The 21,623-nt window shown below is 34.7% G+C and overlaps 4 protein-coding genes across 9 annotated transcripts; all 4 read left to right on the top strand.

Moving 5' to 3' along the window:
* The first annotated feature begins 3,317 nt into the window (after positions 1–3,317).
* Positions 3,318–11,528, top strand: LOC142542212 (uncharacterized). 5 transcript variants are annotated; one of them, XR_012819486.1, is made up of 16 exons: positions 3,318–3,488; positions 3,907–4,045; positions 5,698–5,766; positions 5,857–6,015; positions 6,143–6,282; positions 6,351–6,417; positions 6,795–7,012; positions 7,110–7,161; positions 7,239–7,555; positions 7,670–8,084; positions 8,159–8,259; positions 8,492–8,535; positions 9,619–9,772; positions 10,275–10,419; positions 10,562–10,783; positions 11,141–11,528. XR_012819486.1 is itself a non-coding variant. In XM_075648719.1 (16 exons), the coding sequence occupies exons 3-16, from the start codon at positions 5,709–5,711 to the stop codon at positions 11,288–11,290; spliced, it is 2,154 nt and encodes a 717-aa protein (XP_075504834.1). In that variant the 5' UTR covers positions 3,318–3,488; positions 3,907–4,045; positions 5,698–5,708; the 3' UTR covers positions 11,291–11,528. The 5 variants fall into 5 exon arrangements, 4 of the variants coding, with proteins under 4 accessions (XP_075504834.1, XP_075504831.1, XP_075504833.1 ...); XM_075648719.1 differs by having other exon boundaries at positions 6,143–6,273; positions 10,641–10,783; XM_075648716.1 differs by having other exon boundaries at positions 10,641–10,783.
* Positions 11,529–11,768: 240 nt separating this feature from the next.
* On the top strand, positions 11,769–14,610 carry LOC142542213 (elongation factor 1-alpha). Its single transcript, XM_075648720.1, has 3 exons — positions 11,769–11,930; positions 12,633–13,114; positions 13,428–14,610. Exons 2-3 carry the CDS (start codon positions 12,653–12,655, stop codon positions 14,313–14,315), a joined length of 1,350 nt encoding a protein of 449 aa, XP_075504835.1. The 5' UTR covers positions 11,769–11,930; positions 12,633–12,652; the 3' UTR covers positions 14,316–14,610.
* Positions 14,611–15,973: 1,363 nt separating this feature from the next.
* LOC142542211 (elongation factor 1-alpha-like) lies at positions 15,974–18,733 on the top strand. 2 transcript variants are annotated; one of them, XM_075648714.1, is made up of 3 exons: positions 15,974–16,127; positions 16,756–17,241; positions 17,579–18,733. In XM_075648714.1, the coding sequence occupies exons 2-3, from the start codon at positions 16,780–16,782 to the stop codon at positions 18,464–18,466; spliced, it is 1,350 nt and encodes a 449-aa protein (XP_075504829.1). In that variant the 5' UTR covers positions 15,974–16,127; positions 16,756–16,779; the 3' UTR covers positions 18,467–18,733. The 2 variants fall into 2 exon arrangements, with proteins under 2 accessions (XP_075504829.1, XP_075504830.1); XM_075648715.1 differs by having other exon boundaries at positions 15,986–16,123.
* Positions 18,734–20,034: 1,301 nt separating this feature from the next.
* LOC142541387 (small ubiquitin-related modifier 2-like) lies at positions 20,035–21,447 on the top strand. Its single transcript, XM_075647922.1, has 3 exons — positions 20,035–20,169; positions 20,561–20,710; positions 21,042–21,447. The coding sequence occupies exons 1-3, from the start codon at positions 20,092–20,094 to the stop codon at positions 21,099–21,101; spliced, it is 288 nt and encodes a 95-aa protein (XP_075504037.1). The 5' UTR covers positions 20,035–20,091; the 3' UTR covers positions 21,102–21,447.
* The last annotated feature ends 176 nt before the right edge of the window (positions 21,448–21,623 follow it).

Below are 21,623 nucleotides of genomic sequence, written 5' to 3'. Positions count from 1 at the left end.
TATCCTTACATGGTTAATGTTAGCCTTGATGTAATGGATTTAAATACATAGAAGATCTCATAGATTATTGGACGTTGGTCATGAGAATCACAGCAAGAACACTTTATATCAGCAAATAATAAATCATTAAACTTTTAGAAATTAATATGATGGGATCAGTCAAAATCGGTCGGGACATGACTTTGACAAAAACCAAATAGTCTTTTTTAGGCAATAACTTGTGTGAGACGATCTCACGGGTCGTATTTCGTGAGACAGATCTCTTATTTGAGTCATCCATGAAAAAATATTACTTTTTTGTGTTAAGAGTATTACTTTTTATTATGAATATCAGTATAGTTGACCCGTCTCACAGATAAATATTCGTGATACCGTCTCACAAGAGATATACTCTCTTTCCTAACCGAATAATCTCTTAACGAGAGCCAGAAAATGGTCATGGATAAACTATTTTAACAGTAAGGACATATAAAAGAAAAAAAATATACTAAAACTATGTATAATCTTGATGTAGATGACATTTGTTTAGTGGATAAATATATCATGTATTCATTAAATATTGATAAAAGTTGGGAATCGAAAAAAATATAACAATGCAATTTTTTTCGTCGAAATGACATATATTTGCAGAGAAATGCTAATTAGAAAATATACGTTTAAACAAAAATATGTTAAAATATATATCATATATTACAAATATTATTTAAGTTCATTCAAATATGATTTCATATGATTTTTTTTTATACAATTCACGTCATCGATAAAATAATATATTAATATCAGTAGCTTGACTCATCCTACTGTGAAAACTTCATCCTTTATCTCATTAATGAGGCTTCATCTAAATGATTAGCGAGGGAATGGACAACTATTAATAAAAGATGTGATAAAAACGATCCGATGAAGTACTTTTTTAGATTTATATATATTTTATATCAAAATTTACCCCAAAACGTAAAACAATTTGGATCCCATTCATACACGATGACATATATATAGCACTGAGTGTTTGCCGTTTTACCAAAAGCTATAGTTGATGATAATAATGCAACTCAAATATTTCAAACCCACAATAGCTCAAACAACACGGTTCGATCGCTCTACTAAGTAGGGACGATTATTGCACCCAACAATCTCCCTCCCAATAATTACACTCCTTGCAATCAATGAGAATCGAACCGTGACCTTAGCTCTAATACCAATTGTATTATCGAGCGCTAGCTGCTTTACCAAAAGTTATAGCTGGTGGTAATGATGCAACTCAAATCTTTTAAATTGCACAACAGCTTAAGCAACAAGGTTCGATCGCTCTACCAAGTAGAGACAATTATTACATCCAACAATATAACATCGCTAAAAACATATTATTAATTTCTTAAATCTAAAAAGAAATATTTTTACATAAATAAGATTCTTTTTTTGATAATATATAAATAAGATTTTATCTTCTTCTTTTCTAAAAAATAAAAAATTATCATGGATAACTGAAATTTTTTGTGCTTCTCTTGTAATAAGCGACAATAGCAATGGACGAACCACTAGAAGGGAATTTTAGAATTCTTTATATTCATCAAGGCACATGGCTTTGATAGAATTCAAAGTACAAGCACTAAAGCCTTCCATGAGTAATTTCATAGCTCTGGCATCCATGAATATAAATTCGAACTATTATTATTTTTAATAATAATATTAACCTTTTTATATATATAGAACTTCAAGCGTAATATTGACGGATCTTTTTGTAATATTTTCCACATTCGTGCACATTTCACACCAATTCAACGATTTTGAATACCAATTTATAAATAAGTGTTAATTTTATATTACATCCGGGCAAAAAAAAAAAAAAAATTAATTTTAAAAATCATCCCATTCATAGACATGAGATTTCCCCAATGTCTAAAAGTCACACGAGACACACAGCAATTATTGCCACCTAAAACAAACATTTTGTTTTCTTAAAAAAAAACAACAAGTAACTATCGAGAGTGAAACAAGAATAAAAATTACGATATATAAGACATGGAAATATTTTCCGATCAAATTAAGTAGCTATCATTCAAAATCCACGACTCAAGTCATATATTTTAATATATTTTAGACTAAGAGTATGTCTCTTGTGAGACGATCTCACGAATCTTTATCTGTGAGACGGGTCAAACCTACCGATATTCACAATAGCTAGTATTAATTATTTGTGCAATGCTATGTCATTATAATAATTGTTATTAATATTTTATATTTATTTTTCTATTATAAAAGATTTTATATGTAAAATCGTAAGCTTGCTTTATACGAAAATTGCTTAGAAAAGTTATCTTAACTATTTTTTAAATATATTTATATGTTTTAATTTATATCAAATTATTCTTCGTTTATACACTTGAAAAGTAATCATTTTGTACTTAGAAAAGCTTAGTTTGAATAAAATCTTTTTAAATTACTTATTTTAATAAAGTGTTATAAAAATAATTAAATTAATTAATTCCAAATTAAAATTTAAGATTTAATATAATATAATTAAGTTAAACGTTTCATGAAATGTAATCGAATTTTTTGAAATTAATGTATTTTTTAATTATAGTTAAACTTTTAATTAAATATTTGATTTCATTTAGAACAATCAAGATTAGAAATTATATTAAATTAAATCAATGTTGTACGGGAATAGTTTTTTCATATATTTTAAAAATAAAAGAATAGAGATTCAATAAATTAAATCGATGTTGTACGGAACTCTCTTAAATAAAAATAATCCATAAAATTTTTTTTTATAGTTAATCATTAAAAATTATATCGGGTAATCACCAAACGCCTTCCGTCTGTCTCTCGCTGTTTCTGTGGATGAACAAAATATCGATTTAATCGAAATAATTGACCAAACCGAATTAAATCATAAATCATGTCAATAGATAATTTTTTAAAAATATCGATTAAATCAATTTAATCGATTGGATTAGATAACGGTTAAAAATCTTAAACTCTTATATTTATATATAATATAGTTCTAGTAAAAGATGCACATTATTATTATTTATAATTTGATCGAATAATACTAAACAATTAACATGAAAGTATTTTCAATTTAGAAGAGTTGTTCGATTTAAAAATTAAGTTTTGTTTAGATTTTTTTTATGTAAATGCGAAGTGAGTTGAAGAAGTTTTTAGTAGGATAAGAAGAGTAATTATAAAATTAAATATTTTGATATCTTATAAAATAGTTATTCTAACGTTGTCAAACTTAATAATATAAAATAAATAATTAAAATTAATAATTAGCAGGGGATCCGGGATAGGGCCTGGTTCTGTTGATTTTGTTATTCGTGTTGGGCCTTTTAAAAAAATTGATAGCGGGCTCCACTTAATCATACAAAGAAATCCACTTAAGCCTTTTCAAGTTTCATCTTCATCGTCCCAACTCCCTGCTCCCAAGGGTAGATCTAAACCTAACTAAATCGAAGAAAACAGAAAATCTTCACGTCTTAAAGGTAAATCCCTTTTCTTTTATCTCTCATTCTTCTTTCTCTTGTTTATTTAATTATTATTTGTTAAAGTGAGTATTTGCTAAAGTGAGTATTTGCTGTATGTTGAGCAATTGATGAAGATGTATAAGTTTATGTTTCAATTTTCTGTATAAAGTTTAAGTTTATTTCGAAAATGGAGCTAGAATTATTGGACGCTAGCTTAAAAGATGTTATCTTTTAATGGTTAAATCAAGAACTCTGTTGAAATGCATACGCTACCCGTTGATCTATCAATTTGTTTTATTTTTAGTTCTGTTTTGACACCACTTTCGTTCAGCTTTGATAAAAAAATTGAAAATTCAAGATATTATTATTTGTTTTTTAAATATCGGTTGTTTAGGCCGAAATAAGTAAATAACCGATACTGTTTGTTCGGTTTCAGTGGTGAAAATTGGTTGGAAAAAATTTCAGTTCGGTTGGTACAGTTTTAACCGAATGCTCACCCCTCTGCCTCTCTCGGCTAGGTTCACTGGCATTCTCCCTCGCTGCCACACTGTGTCACTGACCTTCAATATCATCTCGTGAATTACTATTGTATTTTAATCCGATTTTGTTCCATTTACTGCTTGTAGATTGGGAAGTTCGGTACTGATTTTGCTGAAAATTCGTTTTTATTAATGACCAGGGTTTCATTTTTGTCATATCAATGTAATTGTAACCTTTTATTGGATGTTCTGAGTTCTGGAAGCTTTAGAACATCATGCAAAATTGGCACGAATAACAATATCTACCTCATAATTTGATCGAATGTCCTGGCTGTTTCGAAGCCATATTTTTCGGGTACCCAAATGTCTGCTAGTGAGTTTCTCGTGTTTGGGTAGTTTTTTTGTAACCAAAGCTTTCGGGTACCCGACCTGGAAAAAACTGATCCCGAGAAACCTGACCCGCGCCCACCTCTACGGTCTATCCGCCGTTTATACATAAGGTGATGGTATAACCAGAAGTGAAAAGTCAAACCTTGACAGTGAATAACCTTTTGTTCTATCTGTTCTTATTTTGCCAATGCAGAGGTAAATATCACTCTTTGCTGTAAACATTCAGCTCTAAGGTTGATATTTAGGGTTGAATTTGGGAGCAGCGATTTTGTTTTGATGAGAGCAATAGATTCTACCTTTATGCAACCAATGATCATGATTGGTGCGAAATAAAGAATTTTGTGATGATACGCTAGGTCAAAAATTATAGTTGTTAGCAAAAACTCAACTTTATTTCATTATACTCATGTCAATACAGAGTGCACCTACTTGTGTGTTAATATGTCGGGCCGTTAGGCCCATGAGTCCGGGGAGATGCATTTCTATCTTCCAGTGTTGTCTCATATATCTTAGATATCAGTCTTACCCATTATCTACTGCCGGCCCTGTTTCCAGCAAAGACAATATTACCAATTAAGATATGATGTCACTCTTTTACGGTCCATTAGCCAACCAGATCAACCGGTGTAACGTCAACATCTTGACGCACGAGAAGTTCCCAGGAGGTCGCCTATCATAATACTACTCTCACTCATGAACGCATTTAGCCAAACATTCCCTACAAAAAGCATAAATATATGCTTGTTGGGAGACTTGAGCATATGACCTCGTTCTGATACCAATGTTAGGAGCACATGCTTACCACTAGGCTAAAAGTTATAAGTGTCAGTTAAAACACAATTTTATTTTCTTACACTCGTGGCAGCAACGCAGAGTGCACCTATTTGGGTGATAGTGAGTCGGGCTGTTAGGCTTATTAGTCTTGAGAGTGTGTGTCTATCTGCTGGTGCTGTCTTATATTCCTTAGAGATCGGTCAAACCTATCAGAGACAATATTACCCGTTAAGTTATGAGATCGTTATTTTACGGTCTTTAGCCAATCAGATCAAGCGGCGCAACAACAGCTTGACACACGAGAATTTCCTAGGAGGTCACCCATCTAGTACTACTCTCACTTATACACGCTTAAACCAATTTTATTTTGGTTTTTAAATTTTTTCATTGGTTTTTAATCTTCTTAGATGCAGTTGATATGTTTATGATTAGATATATCATATAACTTTGAAATGTGTCCTTATTTTTCTTTAGTTTCAACCTTTTTTTGTTCTAATCTTTTAGAAAATTTATATTGTTGGTTTATCTGAGACCTTAAACTTTTTGTCCTGGTGGTTTTACTTACTAAATTCATTTTGACTCAGCACATGCATAGATGGGGATTGATTTGGATCCATTGGATGACATATTTGCTGTTGGACCTATAAAGAATGGTAAAATGTTTAGTTTTCTTGTTGTCTCTCTTTCTGGTGTGGCTTTTTACTGATTAATAAGTGATGACGCTAACTTCAATACTTCTGCAGCTCGACCCGCCGGAAAGTTCCAGCCTAAGGCAAAGTTACGAACACCAAGAAATGACTCTACCCCAACTTTGATTTCTTCCTCTAGTACATCACTAGTAAATGAGGTTGTAGAGAACGAGATAAGTGAGCCTGCGACAATTGCAAAGCCATCAGAACATAGTTAGTATTTCTGAATGAAAATGGGATGCTTTAAATTTTAGTTATTCAGAGAATAAACAATATTAAGTTATCGTTGGTGCTGTGTTCCATTACGTAAATTTTGAGACAATAATTGGTGTCTTTACAGATGATCAGTGGAATTATGGGTCAGTGAGCTTCTTGGATGAGAAGGTTGCCAAGTCAACTGTTAGTTTGCAGTCTGGTTTGGATGTTGTGCCCAATGATAGTGGAGGCTGGCATTCTTGCATGGAGAAGTCGGTCAGTGAGTTGAGTACCTTATATCTTGTTGCACCTGTTGATTTAATATGCTGACACGTATATTTACCGATTTTCAGAATGCTGATATATTTGTTGGATTGGATTCCCTTGATGATTTTATTACTCACACTGCTTCAGATATCGGTAAGCAAGAAGTTCCTTCTATTGGTTATCCTCTATTCTTAAGTTACTATTTCTTCTATTAGATTACCTGATGCTCGTCTAGTTCTCTTTTGACGAAATTGGTGATCAAATAGACACTAATTTTATAACATGAATTACATTATAACTGTTGAAATAAATTGACAAAAAATGTTGAAGGATAATAAGGTTGTAGTTCCCTTTTTTCACTGACAATTATTTATAGTGCAAAATATACAAATAATTATTGTAACAATATCCATAATTGCTAATTGCAAAGATTTACAAATAGTTAATGTCCTACAATTTCATCCTAATTAACTCCTGAAATGATGCTAATTGATTAACACCTAAGCATTTGTTTGTCAACAACCTTGCAGAAGGTAATATTCATCCTCAAGAGACAAGAACTGTTAATGTCTCCAACTATCATGATGGAGAAGGGGGGCTTTCTATTCCAATTCTTTCATCTGTTGATGACTCAAACCAGACAAGTAAAGAAAGTGATGCGCTATCATTTCCTTTCTCTGTTGGGGAATGTACTGTTTTAAGTAGTGATGGAGTTTGTCATATGGACAACGGAGTAATGGAAACCAGTGTAAGAACTGATATGCTAGTTCTACTCACTCTTTCTTAACCTCTAAATCTTGATTCTTGTATTTCGATAGTTTCTGCTGAAAGTTGGCTAACTGCAGGAAATGGATGTCATGGATATGGAAAACGTGTCCGAGTTAATTACTAGATCTTGTATGCAATTCTTATACTACTTGATAAGCTTATGTTTGTTTCCAATATTAGATTTTGATATTATAATTGGTGGGCAGACAAGAGAACTGGAAAATTTCACCCCAAGTCAAAATTGAAAATGCAGGAGATATGTCAACGCAGAATTGAGTGTGTTTCTAGCCCATTTTGTCCACAACAGGTTTCCGCTGAAATTAATTTTGCTAATAAGGAACCGCTTCCTGCATTTGAACATGAGGATGTTCTCGATCTTTCATCCATAGGATTTACTCCTGCCATTCCTGTTGATGCTACCTCTGATCTGCCTGTGAATGATGAATCCATGAATCTTATGGAAATGAACCAGTTGGTTTCAGGCATCCATCTGGACAGCGTCCCAGAATTTCCTGCTAAACTTGTAAACTTTACATCTTACCGTTTGATTTGTTGACATCTGTTTTCTTCTTCTTCTATGTGGTCCATGATTCACTCTTTGCTAAATGTTCTTGTGTTTTGGATGTATATCTACTAGGATTCACGCAGGGCAAAGGCAAGAAAAAACGATGCTCCTGCTGCGTCAGATTCTTCTCAACCACAGGAAAACGTTTTCACATCCACTCGAGAAAATGAACCTGGTAGATCTTTAAGGCCACGAAAACCCAAAAAAAATATATGCGAACTAGTTGATGAGTCAGAAGATGATATTCTTGCTGGTAGGGTGTCTGCAGATGAACGTCTTGGCAGTTCTGCTCTAGAGGACAACATTAACAATGAGGAATATCAAGTGGGCAGCGAGTTTGGAACAAAAAAGGCGAAGAGGAAGTCTAAGAAACAAGATAGCAAAAAAGAAAAAACTGTTAGAAAGCGGAGGAATTCCAAGGGAGCCTCAGAGCAGGATGTTGATGCAAAGCCTAAAAAGTTCTCGCATTCTACACGGAGAAGAAAAGGTAGTTGTTAATTTAGACTGAGAGCTTTGGTTTTGATTCCTGATGATATTTTTGACCAGAAATCTTTGTGATAGTGGACAGGGTTTTGCTTGAAACGCCAGAAGATGAAATTGATTACCAAAAGGTGCCTCTTAGGGATTTAATTCTGCTTGCAGAGCACAAAGAGCGGCAGATGGTAAGCATGTTGCACATCATACCTCTTTTTTTTTTTTCCCCAGCTTGGAGCTATTTATTATGAATGAATGAATTATGAATGGTGACAAGAGAAATATCAAGATTATCTTACTAATATTTACATTGCCGCTACTTCTACTTGCGGCATTCATTATAAACTTTGTGTTCTGGTCAGTTTATCTGGTTGATTTTTTATACATCGGACGTGTGATATTTTAATTTACGTTATACAGAAAAAAGAAGAATCAGCAGCAGGAGCACCCTCGACAAAACCGAGGTAATAATATGTCATTCAGATCCTAGTCAAGGTGTTTGGTCCCATATGTGCTAACAAATAGCTCGTTCTCTCGGCATAGTTAATTTGTGTTACACGCGATCTCTTGTTTGAATGCAAATTCCCGGATCCGCATTCTTGAAGTTTTGGATCTTAATGATACAATCTTTCCTGGAGGAAAATAAAAATATTGATGTATCATCTTTGCTTTCGCAGGAATTGAGTCAGTGGGGGATGTTGAATTTCATGATGCGTATTTAAGAAAACAAGGCATTATAATTACTTTAGTTTTTTACAAAATAGAAAATAATTGAGGCCACGCTTCTTATGATATTTTCTTGCAAAAATTAAACCGGTGAGGAAATTGTGGGCATTCAATTTTTCAAGACATGTGTTGTTTGTATTGAAGCTGAGACATATATTGCATTGAATAATCTCCTTAATTTCAATTTCTCAGCGTCTTAGCAATATGGATGCACCATATTTCTTGTATCCTTGTGGATTGCATATTTCAAAGTCAATATGACGATTTAAAATTGAGTTGTGGCTTGTGGCATGTGAGTAATTTACTCGTCTATTCATGGATTCTAACTTTACAAAGATGAGAGAGCTGGCCTGACAAATTAGTGGTCCTAATTGTTTCAGGGAAAGTATGACATTCTTTTTGTTCCTATATAGATAGCCTTGTTAGTTAGGCACAATATTATTTTCCGCTGAAATGAGGGCTTCCTATATTCCTGTAAAATAATGAATTTGGTTTTGTCGGTTTCGTGCTATATTCTAGAGTTCTTGCTCTTTCTTTTTGCATTATGTGATGTATCCAATATATATAAAAAGCTCAGCTTCATGAAATGTTACTTCTGATGTTCACTTTGTCAGCCCTAGCATCTAGGAAGACTTCATTTCAAACAGCACAATGCTATTATTTTTCTTATCTAGTCAGTTTGAGAAAAAGTTTTACCATTATCTATCAAGTCTCTTTATTTTATACTAGAAACAACTCAATATGTTTAAAGCATGTTGTTGAACTGTATTATATCCAGTCTAACCCATCATAGCACACATCTTGTTATTTGTGTTTTGCAGCCATGATAACTCTTTTGAGTTCTTCAATGAAGATAATAATGGACATTTAAGTCCTAGGGTTGAAGAGAGCGGCACCTATTTCAACTATCAGACTTACATGGATAGAACACCAATTACACGATGGTCAAAACAGGACACTGAATTGTTCTATGAGGTATTTGTTTTTAGAACTTGACTTATGTTTTCATAAAAAGAAACTGAGAGTTGATTAGTATATGATTTCTGTACTGATTGATGAAGCTCACAGAGAATTTGGGCCATAAGACTAGATTTAGGTATGATCTCCCTGCAAGAGGCTTGTTTCTGTTGTTATTCATGGGGGCACTGAACATAGTTTAAATAGACGTAAATGTGACATTGTCAAAAATGATGATCAGGGGTACAATGAATAATACCAATCTTGCTGTGATATCCCTTTTTGACGGAAATTGAAGTTGTGTATTCAAATGCATATTAAAATGGAACAGAGTTATGTATTTTTCTCAACTTTCATGCCTTTCTAGAGTAATTTCAAGTCAATTTCTTGCATTTTCCTGGCATTTTCTTTCCAAATTTATTGGTAGAATATTCCTCACGTGGGACAGTTATTTTCACGTCATTAGCAACTAAGACCTTCGTAAGATTTGGTTTCTATTTGTACCCATCTCCCACTTCAGGGTGTGAGACAGTTTGGGACAGACCTTTCTTTGATTCAACAACTTTTTCCTGGTCGTACACGACGTCAAGTAAAGCTGAAATACAAAAAAGAAGAACGAGAGCAACCATTGAGGCTTCGTGATGCTTTGACAAATCGAGCTAAAGGTATGCATGTGCTGTAATTTCAGACACCCTTTATCAACCGTTGGGTTTGCAGAAAGAAAATTACCAAAGAAGTCCAAGGATGTTAAACATTTAAATGTGCTGGTTTTAATTTAAATATTGTTTTGTGCTTTATGTTGTGCAGATCATTCCCATTTTGAAGCAGTGATTGTGAGGCTACAATATTTTAATTTAAATATTGTTTTGTGCTTAATGTTGTGCAGATCATTCCCATTTTGAAGCAGTGATTGTGCGGCTACAACAAATAGCAGCTGAAGAAAATGAGAATGCTGATAAAAATGGCTCTACTGAGTTGGGAGATAATGATGTGGCAGATGAGGGAATTCCAGATGTTTCCGATGTCAATGTAATGCCATTTTCCCTTTATCTGTAATAGTTCCGAAGTCTTTTATTATCGGATGACTGCATCGAACAAATGCTTGAATGATAGTCATCCGATGATTGCAGCATACAAGTGCTTAAGTTGATAGAGATACAAAGCATTTAATGTTTGTAGTTTCTGACACGTCCTTGGCTTATAACCGGTTTTTATTTCCTTAAGCCATTTGTGCATGGAACCTTCTTTTATTAATAATTGGTGGTGCCACTCCAACGCAGTTCCCCAATGACTACTTGTTAACTAGAAGTTCAATTTGTTAGAAGAAATGCGAAATATTTAATATCTGTGGCTTCTAATTCACTGTTCATTTGTCTCTCTGTGAAGGATGAAGAAGCTAAGAATGGGCAGCAGATCGAGGAACAAGAGAAAGAGGAAGACATAGGGCAAGGCTTGGCAGAAGATGGAAGCCCTTTGAAGTTATATAACAGTGAGGATGATTTGTTTAGATGGAGCCAGTATAAGACTGATGCATGATGCTGGCAAACACATTATTTTTTGTCCTTTAATAACTGTGAATCCGCCTGCCATTGCTTAAATTTAAATTTATTTTTTACATTAGCTTCCAAATTTTGGTTTAATGACCGCTTGTATTAGAGAATATTATGTTATGTAATGATAGAGGAAGTAGTTATAGATCTATTGATCGGATTTGCCACAGCTTCACTGCAGATCTAATCATAATTTACAATTTATTTTAATTTATAATTACTTATATCAATTTTAATTTATAATTACTTATATCAATTTTATTTTATAATTACTTATATCAATTTTATTTAAATTGACATGATGTTTTTTTCTAAATCTATCATTTATAAAAATTAATTTTTTATATTAGTTTTATAAAAATATCATAATTAAACTAAATATATAAAATATAAAATTATGGCGTGTGTTCGGATCTTAAGAGGATTGGGCTCAAGTAGCGAAATAACTTGACCGACTTTCTATCGGTGACCACCAGGGCAAATACGTCCAATCAGTAGATGAAATATGTGCCAAAACCCTAGCTCGCTCTCTCGCTCGCTCATTTGCACTATAAATAGAGTAGCACTCCGGAGCCCCAAGAATATCACAATTCCCATCCTCTGACTCGGTTCATTTTTCTACGAAGGCAAGTAATTTGCATATGATTTATGCTATTTTCTATTTCAGATCTTCTTTCTATGTCTTTGACATATGAAAATCGTTGATTTTTTAGGATTCTATTGTCAATTTACGTGTTATTTTGATTGTAGAATTAATAATATATAAGAGTTGTGAGCGATAGAATACGAGAATCTGTGTTTGTTCGTATGTATTGTCGAGTTTACCCATTTTTCCTCATGTTTATTTATGTAAGCTGTTTCTGATTGCAGCTTGTTATTTCGAATCGAGAAATTCTTTCATTTTGAAGTTTCGACAATCTATAGGAAGGTTTTAGAATTTCTTCAACTACTCCCACATAATCTACTTTTTGGAAACCTTTAGATCGGGATCGTTTTCCCCCGTTGTTACATTTCAAGTTTTTTTAGAATGTGTTGGGATATTTTAGTTAGAAGATTGTTCATTTATTATATATTATTTTAGAAGTCGCAAGTGGTCGGTGCATATTGTAAATTGTAAGTGAGAGAACGTTTTTTTATTTTTTAATCAAAACGTTTAACCAAATTTTTTTTCATTCTGTGTGTTTTGCTTTGAAATTCCATTCCTGTGATTTCTGAGCGTCAACTCTTCCCAAAATCCAACCTTCAAATTATCCAAATGTAAAACCCGTTATTGTCATATTTGATGTTGAACAAACATTTCTCATTGACATTGATTTACATTGCTGCAGCTTTACTCTCAGTAGCTAATATGGGTAAGGAGAAGGTTCACATCAACATTGTGGTAATTGGCCATGTCGACTCCGGGAAGTCAACTACCACCGGACATCTCATCTACAAGCTCGGTGGTATTGACAAGCGTGTGATTGAGCGATTCGAGAAGGAAGCTGCCGAGATGAACAAGAGATCCTTCAAGTACGCATGGGTGCTTGACAAGCTCAAGGCTGAGCGTGAGCGTGGTATCACCATCGATATTGCTCTGTGGAAGTTCGAGACTACCAAATACTACTGCACTGTCATTGATGCTCCTGGTCACCGTGACTTCATTAAGAACATGATTACGGGTACTTCTCAGGCAGATTGTGCTGTGCTCATCATCGATTCAACCACTGGTGGTTTTGAGGCGGGTATTTCTAAGGATGGTCAAACACGTGAGCATGCACTTCTGGCTTTTACGCTTGGAGTTAAGCAAATGATATGCTGCTGTAACAAGGTATACAGCTTTTCATGAGTTCTTAGTTAGTGTTTAGATTAGCTATTTGAGTGAACATGGTTGTGGAATGTTTTAATAATTTTATATACACCTTCTAAATAATGCTGGTAAAGTTTTATTCTTACTCTTTTCTACGAGTTTTTTGAGCATTTACAGAATTGAGATTGAGCTGCCTGTAATTTTTGTTTTCCATTTGAGTGCTACACTTGAAGATTTGTTGGCTTCTTCTGATAAGAGCTGTGTTCTAAATTACATTGATTATTTTCTGGTAACCGTGCCCTTTGTTTGAGGAGCATGCTTTTGTGTATTTTAGATGGATGCCACCACTCCCAAGTACTCCAAAGCTAGGTATGATGAAATTGTCAAGGAAGTCTCTTCCTACTTGAAGAAGGTTGGGTACAACCCTGATAAGATTCCTTTTGTTCCTATCTCTGGTTTCGAGGGTGACAACATGATCGAAAGGTCCGCCAATCTTGACTGGTACAAAGGACCAACCCTCCTGGAAGCTCTGGACTTGATACAAGAGCCCAAGAGACCCTCCGACAAACCTCTACGTCTCCCTCTGCAAGACGTATACAAGATTGGCGGTATTGGTACTGTTCCTGTGGGAAGAGTGGAAACTGGTGTCATAAAACCAGGCATGGTTGTGACCTTTGGTCCAACAGGGCTGACAACTGAGGTCAAGTCTGTTGAAATGCACCATGAAGCGCTCCCTGAAGCGCTCCCCGGTGACAATGTTGGCTTCAACGTGAAGAATGTTGCTGTTAAAGATCTCAAGCGTGGTTTCGTTGCATCCAACTCAAAGGATGATCCTGCTAAGGAAGCTGCGAATTTCACATCCCAAGTCATTATCATGAACCACCCTGGCCAGATCGGCAACGGTTACGCCCCTGTTCTTGATTGCCACACTTCTCACATAGCTGTGAAATTTGCAGAGCTTGTTACCAAGATTGACCGGCGATCTGGCAAGGAGCTTGAGAAAGAGCCAAAATTCTTGAAGAATGGTGATGCTGGCCTTGTCAAAATGATTCCCACAAAACCCATGGTTGTGGAGACCTTCTCCGAGTACCCACCATTGGGACGTTTTGCAGTTAGGGACATGCGTCAGACTGTTGCTGTTGGTGTGATCAAGAGTGTGGAAAAGAAAGACCCGGCTGGAGCTAAGGTGACGAAGGCAGCAGCCAAGAAGGGTGCCAAATGACTTGTGAGGTCATGCTTCAGCTTTCCTATTTGTTTCAAAATTTACAGTTGCAAAGATGAAAACGTTCTGTTTCTTGTTCATGCGGTTGATACTTTCGTGTTTGGTCTTGCATCTTGTTTTTTCTGTTTCTGTCAAAGTGTTCTTCCTTCGTTGTGGGGCGGTTGTGGCTCTCAGAATTGGGTGCTGGATCGCCGGTGGCGTGTCTTCTTGTTTTTTGTACTCGACAATGTCATAAATTGAGTTGAGTTTAACATTGGACCAAATATGCCACTTGATGACTTGTGGTTTCCGGTGATGCTTGCGTTTCTGTTCGGTTTTTTTCTCCCATTTTTATTTGTGCATATATAATATTTATATATATAGTAAATCAACCTTTCTGTAGGATATAATTTTTTTGTAAAATATAGTTATGTTGGAGCAACCTTTTATTTTAATACTATTTTAAGTTTTTAAGTGTATACGAGAAGTTTTAGAATAATATATATTTTTTAAAGGCCAGGATTAATTCAAGCGTATTAGATAAATTTTAGAAGAAATTTATAATTTTTTAAAGGCTAAATAAGATAATGTAGATGTTTGAAATACTGGGATTCGGAATTTTCTATATGTGTATATCTAATTATATTTATACTTATTCGTATACTTTTAATTTTTCTTAAATGTTATTGCTAATAAGTAAAAAAATATCTAAATAAGATATAATATAATCCGCTTAATATTTTCCTAATGATAGTTATTTTTTTTTGACAAATAATGATAGTTATTTTTAAAGATTCAAACTTGAACATTCAATCGTACTAAAATCCAATATCTGTGGACTGATGGGCGGTGATGAAATACATAGAAAACCTTTTATATATTTTTACTATATTGTTGTAATGTGTAAATTCTTTAAAAAAATCATATTTTTGAAATTTAATATTTGTTCAAAATTACGTGTACAAGTCTTTTAAGATATTTAATTAATAATAATAATTAATGTACTAAACAATGATAATCCCTAGAGATCTTTCCACACACATTTTATAATGAAATCGTTAGAGAAAATGGTGAAAAAAATACTCTTTTACCCCATGTTTTTCCCACTCAATTGAATGAAGAGATCAAGATACCAATATATATATATATATATATATATATACACACACACACACACACACACACATCAAAAGATACATAAATAACTCAATTACAGTTTAATTAGTAGTTACATGTTAAAATTATTACGTATTTATTTAAATAAGTTCTACATTCATAGATAATAAAATATCAATTCTGCTGCATAATAGGACTTGACAGTAGTCCACACACAAATAAATGACAAAAATTTGTGTGAGACGGTCTCATGAGTTATATTTTGTGAGATAAATATCTTATTTGGGTCATCCATGAAAAATTATTACTTTTTATGCTAAGATTATTATTTTTTATTGTAAATATCAGTAGGGTTGATCCGTCTCACAGATAAAGATTCGTGAGATCGTCTCACAAGATATATGTTCAAAAAAAAAACATAGAAAAAAAAGAATCAAATTTGACATAAAATTTATGAGAAATTTATTTTACATAAAATTTTATGAATGTCCAGTTAGGGAACCGTATGCACTTAATAATGGCAGGATATATATAGTTCTTGCGGCCGCAAAGGACTAAACAGTCATTCCAAGGTCAAACTGAAGGGTGAATACGTCTAATCGCTTAATAACAAATCTCCCCAAACCCTAGTTCGTTAACCCTTCTGCATATAAATACCTGTGCAATCCCATTTAGTGAACACTCCGCATCCGATAACTTCAGCGCTTTTTTAGGCCGGTAACATTAATTTATTTCCTGAATTATGCAATTTCTTGTCTAGATCTTGTTTCTATGCCTTTGATTGATGATAATTGCAGTTTTTTGGATTGTTTGTGGTGTTTTTCTGTTAATTTACCTGTTGTTTGAGTTTAATAATTGTTAATTTGTGATCATACTGGTTAGAAATTGAGGATTTGGATGTTTAATAATTTTTTTCCGTTTCTATGTTTTGAGCTGTCTCTACTTGCGGCTTGCTAGTTTCAAATGGAGGAAGTTTTTTTATTTGTTCTAATATAGGAAGGTCTCTCGATTTCTCCATATCATCCATTTCTTGTTAACGTTTAGATCGTTTAAGTTGTCCATCTTTCTGTTAAAAAAAACAGATTTTTAGGTGTGTGTGTGTGTATTCTGAGTCGATGCTTGTTATTTGTTATACGATATTGTATGTTGCAAGTGGTTGGTGCATGTTATTGGTTGTAAAAATATTTTTTTCTTATATTTGATTTACTTGAATATTCCAGTTTTTTTAGATTAACTTTTGACAAACATCCAACCTTGAAATTCTCCAGCTATAGAATCCCTGTTTGCTATCTTATTTTAATGTTGAACGGATATTTTTTATTCACCCCGATTTTCATTGCTGCAGTTTTATTTTAATTAAGGAGCTGACATGGGTAAGGAGAAGGTTCACATCAACATTGTGGTCATTGGCCATGTCGACTCTGGGAAGTCAACTACCACGGGACATCTCATCTACAAGCTCGGTGGTATTGACAAGCGTGTGATTGAGAGGTTTGAGAAGGAAGCTGCCGAGATGAACAAGAGATCCTTCAAGTATGCATGGGTGCTTGACAAGCTCAAGGCTGAGCGTGAGCGTGGTATCACCATTGATATTGCCCTGTGGAAGTTCGAAACTACCAAATACTACTGCACTGTCATTGATGCTCCTGGTCACCGTGACTTCATTAAGAACATGATTACGGGTACTTCTCAGGCAGATTGTGCTGTGCTCATCATCGATTCAACCACTGGTGGTTTTGAAGCAGGTATTTCCAAGGATGGTCAAACTCGTGAGCATGCACTTCTGGCTTTCACGCTTGGAGTTAAGCAAATGATCTGCTGCTGTAACAAGGTATACAGCTCTGTCATTTATATATTTGTATGCTTGTGGTATTTATCCTTATGCGTGGGGGGTAAATAATGTCGGTAAAGTTTTATTCTTACTCTTTTCTTTGAGTTTTTTGAGCTTTTACAGAATTGAGATTAAAATCCCTGTAATATTTGTGTTCTATTTGAGTGTTATCCTTGTAGATTTGTTGGCTTATTTTTCGATAAGATTTCTGTTCTAAATTATATCAATTATTCTGATAACAGCGCTCTTTGTTTTAGGAGCATGCTTTTGTATATTTTTTATGGATGCTTAGCTCGTATGTGTGGCACTAATTTATCACAATCTTTGTGTATTTTAGATGGATGCCACCACTCCCAAGTACTCCAAAGCTAGGTATGATGAAATTGTCAAGGAAGTTTCTTCCTACTTGAAGAAGGTTGGGTACAACCCTGATAAGATTCCTTTTGTTCCGATCTCTGGTTTCGAGGGTGACAACATGATCGAGAGGTCGGCCAATCTTGAATGGTACAAAGGACCAACCCTCCTGGAAGCTCTCGACTTGATCCAAGAGCCCAAGAGGCCCTCGGACAAACCTCTCCGTCTTCCTCTGCAAGACGTGTACAAGATTGGCGGTATTGGTACTGTCCCTGTGGGAAGAGTTGAAACGGGTGTCATAAAACCCGGCATGGTTGTTACCTTTGGTCCAACAGGGCTGACAACTGAGGTCAAGTCTGTTGAAATGCACCATGAAGCCCTCCCTGAAGCGCTCCCGGGTGACAATGTTGGCTTCAACGTGAAGAATGTTGCTGTTAAAGATCTCAAGCGTGGTTTCGTTGCATCCAACTCAAAGGATGATCCGGCTAAGGAAGCTGCGAATTTCACATCCCAAGTCATTATCATGAACCACCCTGGCCAGATCGGCAACGGTTACGCCCCCGTTCTTGATTGCCACACTTCTCACATCGCTGTGAAATTTGCAGAGCTTGTTACCAAGATTGACCGGCGATCGGGCAAGGAGCTTGAGAAAGAGCCAAAATTCTTGAAGAATGGTGATGCTGGGCTTGTCAAGATGATTCCCACAAAACCCATGGTTGTGGAGACCTTCTCCGAGTACCCACCATTGGGACGTTTTGCAGTTAGGGACATGCGTCAGACTGTTGCTGTTGGTGTGATCAAGAGTGTGGAAAAGAAAGACCCAACTGGAGCTAAGGTGACGAAGGCAGCAGCCAAGAAGGGTGCCAAGTGACTTCTGAGGCTATGCTCTATTCCTATATGTTTCAAAATTTTCAATTGCAGCGATAAAAACTTGCTGTTTCTTTTTCATGTGTCTGGTCTTGTTTCGTGTTTTTTCTGTTTCTGTCCAAATGTTTTTCGCGGCAGTGGCTCGCAGAATTGGGTGTTGGATCGCCGGTGGCGTGTCTTCTTGTTATTTGTATTTCACGATGTCTTGTGAGTGAGTTTGACATTGAACCAAATTATCTGCTTGATAATTTATGCATGTAGTTTACGGTAATATTTATGTCACTGCGGTTTTTTGTAAATTAACATTATAGATAAGAACTTGTCTTACAAAAATAATTATAGTTTTTTATCGCGAATGTTTGATCCATATAAAAATCCATCAACGCATAAATTCTTCCAGGCTACAAATATTTAATGTGAGTGCATGCAAATGGTACGAAGACTTGAAGAGCAACTTGGACAGCGAGTTAGAACAGATGAATTATAATATAAAATAGTTGCACAGTGTCTAAACAAAAAACAGAGAAAAACAATCAAATTTTACATAAAATTTGTGAGAAATTTATACACATAATTTTATGAATGTCCATACGATATGCATGGAAGGTTCTGAAGAAAAACTCATGAGTCGAATTTTATGTCCCCAGGTCATTATCATGAACCACCACTGGCCAGATTGTCAACGGTTATGCTCCCGTTCTTGATTGCCACACTTCTTTCATCCTGTTGAATTTTCCGAGCTTGCGGCCAAGATTGACCGTCGATCGATCTGGCAAGGAGCTCGAGAAAGAGCCTAAATTCTTCAGGAATGGTGATTCTGGCCTTGTCAAGGACTCAAGATGATCCCTCTAAATCCATCACCTTTGGGAAGTTTCGCAGATAGGGAGTAGGGACATGCGTCAGACTGTTGCTGTTGGTGAAATCAAGAGTGTAGAAAGAAGGACCCAATTAGTGGAGCTAAGGTGACAAAAGCAGCTGCGATGAAGGGTGACTTATGAGTGCAGACTTTATTCGTGAGATGAGTAAAAGATTTCTATATTTAGAATAAAAAATATTAAAGATATTATTTTTTATGGATGACTCAAATAAAATATCCGTATCACAAAATTGACCCGTCAGATCATCTTACAAGAATTTTTGTGTTTTTAAAATCATTATCATTATCTCGAGCTTTCTATCAAACCAAGGTCTTTGGCTATTGTTATCCAAATGCAAGTTCGGTGGACCATGTGTAAAATGAATGCCAGGACTGAATTTTCCATAGATGATATGATACGTTGCACATATCCAATTTGCAAATCACAAATTAAGAGTACGAGAAGGTGAAAAACTTCGAACTTTTTAAAGAAATAATACCAAACTCTGAAATCTCCCCTTGGATTTTCATAAAGGATAGTAGAAATCGATACTCGTAGCCACAAATACAACCTTTAGTGTTCTCAAAATCCAGGCATTTAATGGCTTTAATGCATTGAAGGCAAAAAATCCACTTTTTCGTCAAAATTTCCCACTCCATTTAATAAAAGTTCAAATCCAAACACAACAAATAAAATAAAAGAACAAATCTCTCAATCCCTCTGTATTTTCTTCTCTCATTTTCACACACAGCACATATCCTTCAGACAAGAAATGGGTGGAAATGAGAATCAGAAGCTGCCTCTGGAGAATCCACACGACCGTCGGGTTAAGCTTTGTTTCAAGGCTCAGGTGCATTTCTTTTATTCATCGCACACAGCCTGCACGCACGCAACGCAACACACACACACACACACACTGTTTGCTCTGAATTTTTAAATTTTATGGGGCAGCTCATACATTTCGCGTTTTCCCCTTGTATGGTTAGTTCTTTGCTCGTTGTATTTCGTGCATGGACGCATAACTCTTGTACACAAAAGATTGAAAAACTAGAAGAGACCAAAGAGTAAGATTTTTAGGGGAGAATATATGTTTGTCTTTCACAAAATCTGTTGCGTTCTTTATTTACACAAACATTAATCTTTTGTGCATCCACATGTTCAAAATTATTTCGCGAATAATCCGTTCGTAACGCGCTTGTGATTCTTCAAGGAAAAAATTAATTTGGTTTTGGAAACTTTAGGATGGAACCGAAGCGTATTACAAATTCAATGCCGACACCAAATTGCAAAAACTATTGGTTAGTTACTGCAAAGAAAATAGTTTGGAGTATAAAGATTTGAGGTTCCTGTACCAAGGCAAGAGACTCGCTGCTAACCGAACTCCTGCCGAGGTAAATTTACTTCCACTTCCCTAAGTTAATCACACCAACCCTTTTGGAAAAATTTTAAATGATAGAAAACCCTATGAAAATTTTAATAAACTAATACATCATTTCATTTTTTAAAATCAAATACATTTAACCTTTATGTTATAAAAACTCGCTCTGGTCGAGATTTTATGCTTTATTTTTAAAAACACGAGGCCTAAATTGCTAATATTTTTATGTAACGTGTTTTTATATATATATACACACACACAGAGTGTTAGGATACAATCAGCCCATTTAACAATTTAAATTTAAGACCCGATCGAATTATTTCATTTTTAACGTGAATTTACAGCTTGACATGCACGATGAAGACGAAATCGATGTAATGCTCCATCAGCATGGAGGAGGGTGAAGAGGAGGAGAACCAATTAAACAAAACTAATTAATTAGGACTTCATTTCTAAGTTGTTTTCGTTTATATCTTCAAACTTTAATTTCTCTCCTTGTGTGTGTGTGTGTGTATGTATGTATACACACACATATATAGTGTGAATATAAGAGGAATTTTGTTTTATGACCAAGAATTCGAAACCTTGTTAAAAAGCAAAGACTTCAAATTTTATGCAATTGCACTCCCTCCGAACAAATTATTGTAACATAAGATTGCATTTGGTGTTTTGGATTGCTAAATTTCATTAGAAACATCTAGAAAACGAGATCAAAATCAAAGGTATGAATTTGAAATCCAAACAAAGACAATAGCTTTAGCCTAATAGGGCAAATATAAGCGAAATAAAGTAATTTGTTCTTTATTTACTTTTTTAAAAAGTTGTTTTAGGTCATGTTAATGCGAATTCATAGTATTCTGGTTCTGTTTCATTTTTATATTCTATGTGGAACCAGAATATTATGCATTCTCATTGACAAATGCCAC

The sequence above is a fragment of the Primulina tabacum genome, chromosome 4, assembly GCF_025594145.1.
Source record: "Primulina tabacum isolate GXHZ01 chromosome 4, ASM2559414v2, whole genome shotgun sequence".
NCBI lineage: Eukaryota > Viridiplantae > Streptophyta > Magnoliopsida > Lamiales > Gesneriaceae > Primulina > Primulina tabacum.
This window is presented reverse-complemented; position numbering and strand designations above follow the sequence as displayed.

What these genes read in the sequence shown, in the direction of transcription:
- LOC142541387 (XM_075647922.1), top strand. Translation starts at nt 20,092, where the DNA reads ATGGGTGGAAATGAGAATCAGAAGCTGCCTCTGGAGAATCCACACGAC. An exon ending in AGCTTTGTTTCAAGGCTCAG is followed by an intron (nt 20,170 to 20,560) that starts GTGCATTTCTTT and finishes TGGAAACTTTAG; the next exon opens with GATGGAACCGAAGCGTATTA. An exon ending in CTAACCGAACTCCTGCCGAG is followed by an intron (nt 20,711 to 21,041) that starts GTAAATTTACTT and finishes GTGAATTTACAG; the next exon opens with CTTGACATGCACGATGAAGA.
- LOC142542213 (XM_075648720.1), top strand. Translation starts at nt 12,653, where the DNA reads ATGGGTAAGGAGAAGGTTCACATCAACATTGTGGTAATTGGCCATGTC. An exon ending in TGATATGCTGCTGTAACAAG is followed by an intron (nt 13,115 to 13,427) that starts GTATACAGCTTT and finishes TGTGTATTTTAG; the next exon opens with ATGGATGCCACCACTCCCAA.
- LOC142542211 (XM_075648714.1), top strand. Translation starts at nt 16,780, where the DNA reads ATGGGTAAGGAGAAGGTTCACATCAACATTGTGGTCATTGGCCATGTC. An exon ending in TGATCTGCTGCTGTAACAAG is followed by an intron (nt 17,242 to 17,578) that starts GTATACAGCTCT and finishes TGTGTATTTTAG; the next exon opens with ATGGATGCCACCACTCCCAA.
- LOC142542212 (XM_075648716.1), top strand. Translation starts at nt 5,709, where the DNA reads ATGGGGATTGATTTGGATCCATTGGATGACATATTTGCTGTTGGACCT. An exon ending in ACGGAGTAATGGAAACCAGT is followed by an intron (nt 7,013 to 7,109) that starts GTAAGAACTGAT and finishes GGCTAACTGCAG; the next exon opens with GAAATGGATGTCATGGATAT. An exon ending in AGCACAAAGAGCGGCAGATG is followed by an intron (nt 8,260 to 8,491) that starts GTAAGCATGTTG and finishes TACGTTATACAG; the next exon opens with AAAAAAGAAGAATCAGCAGC.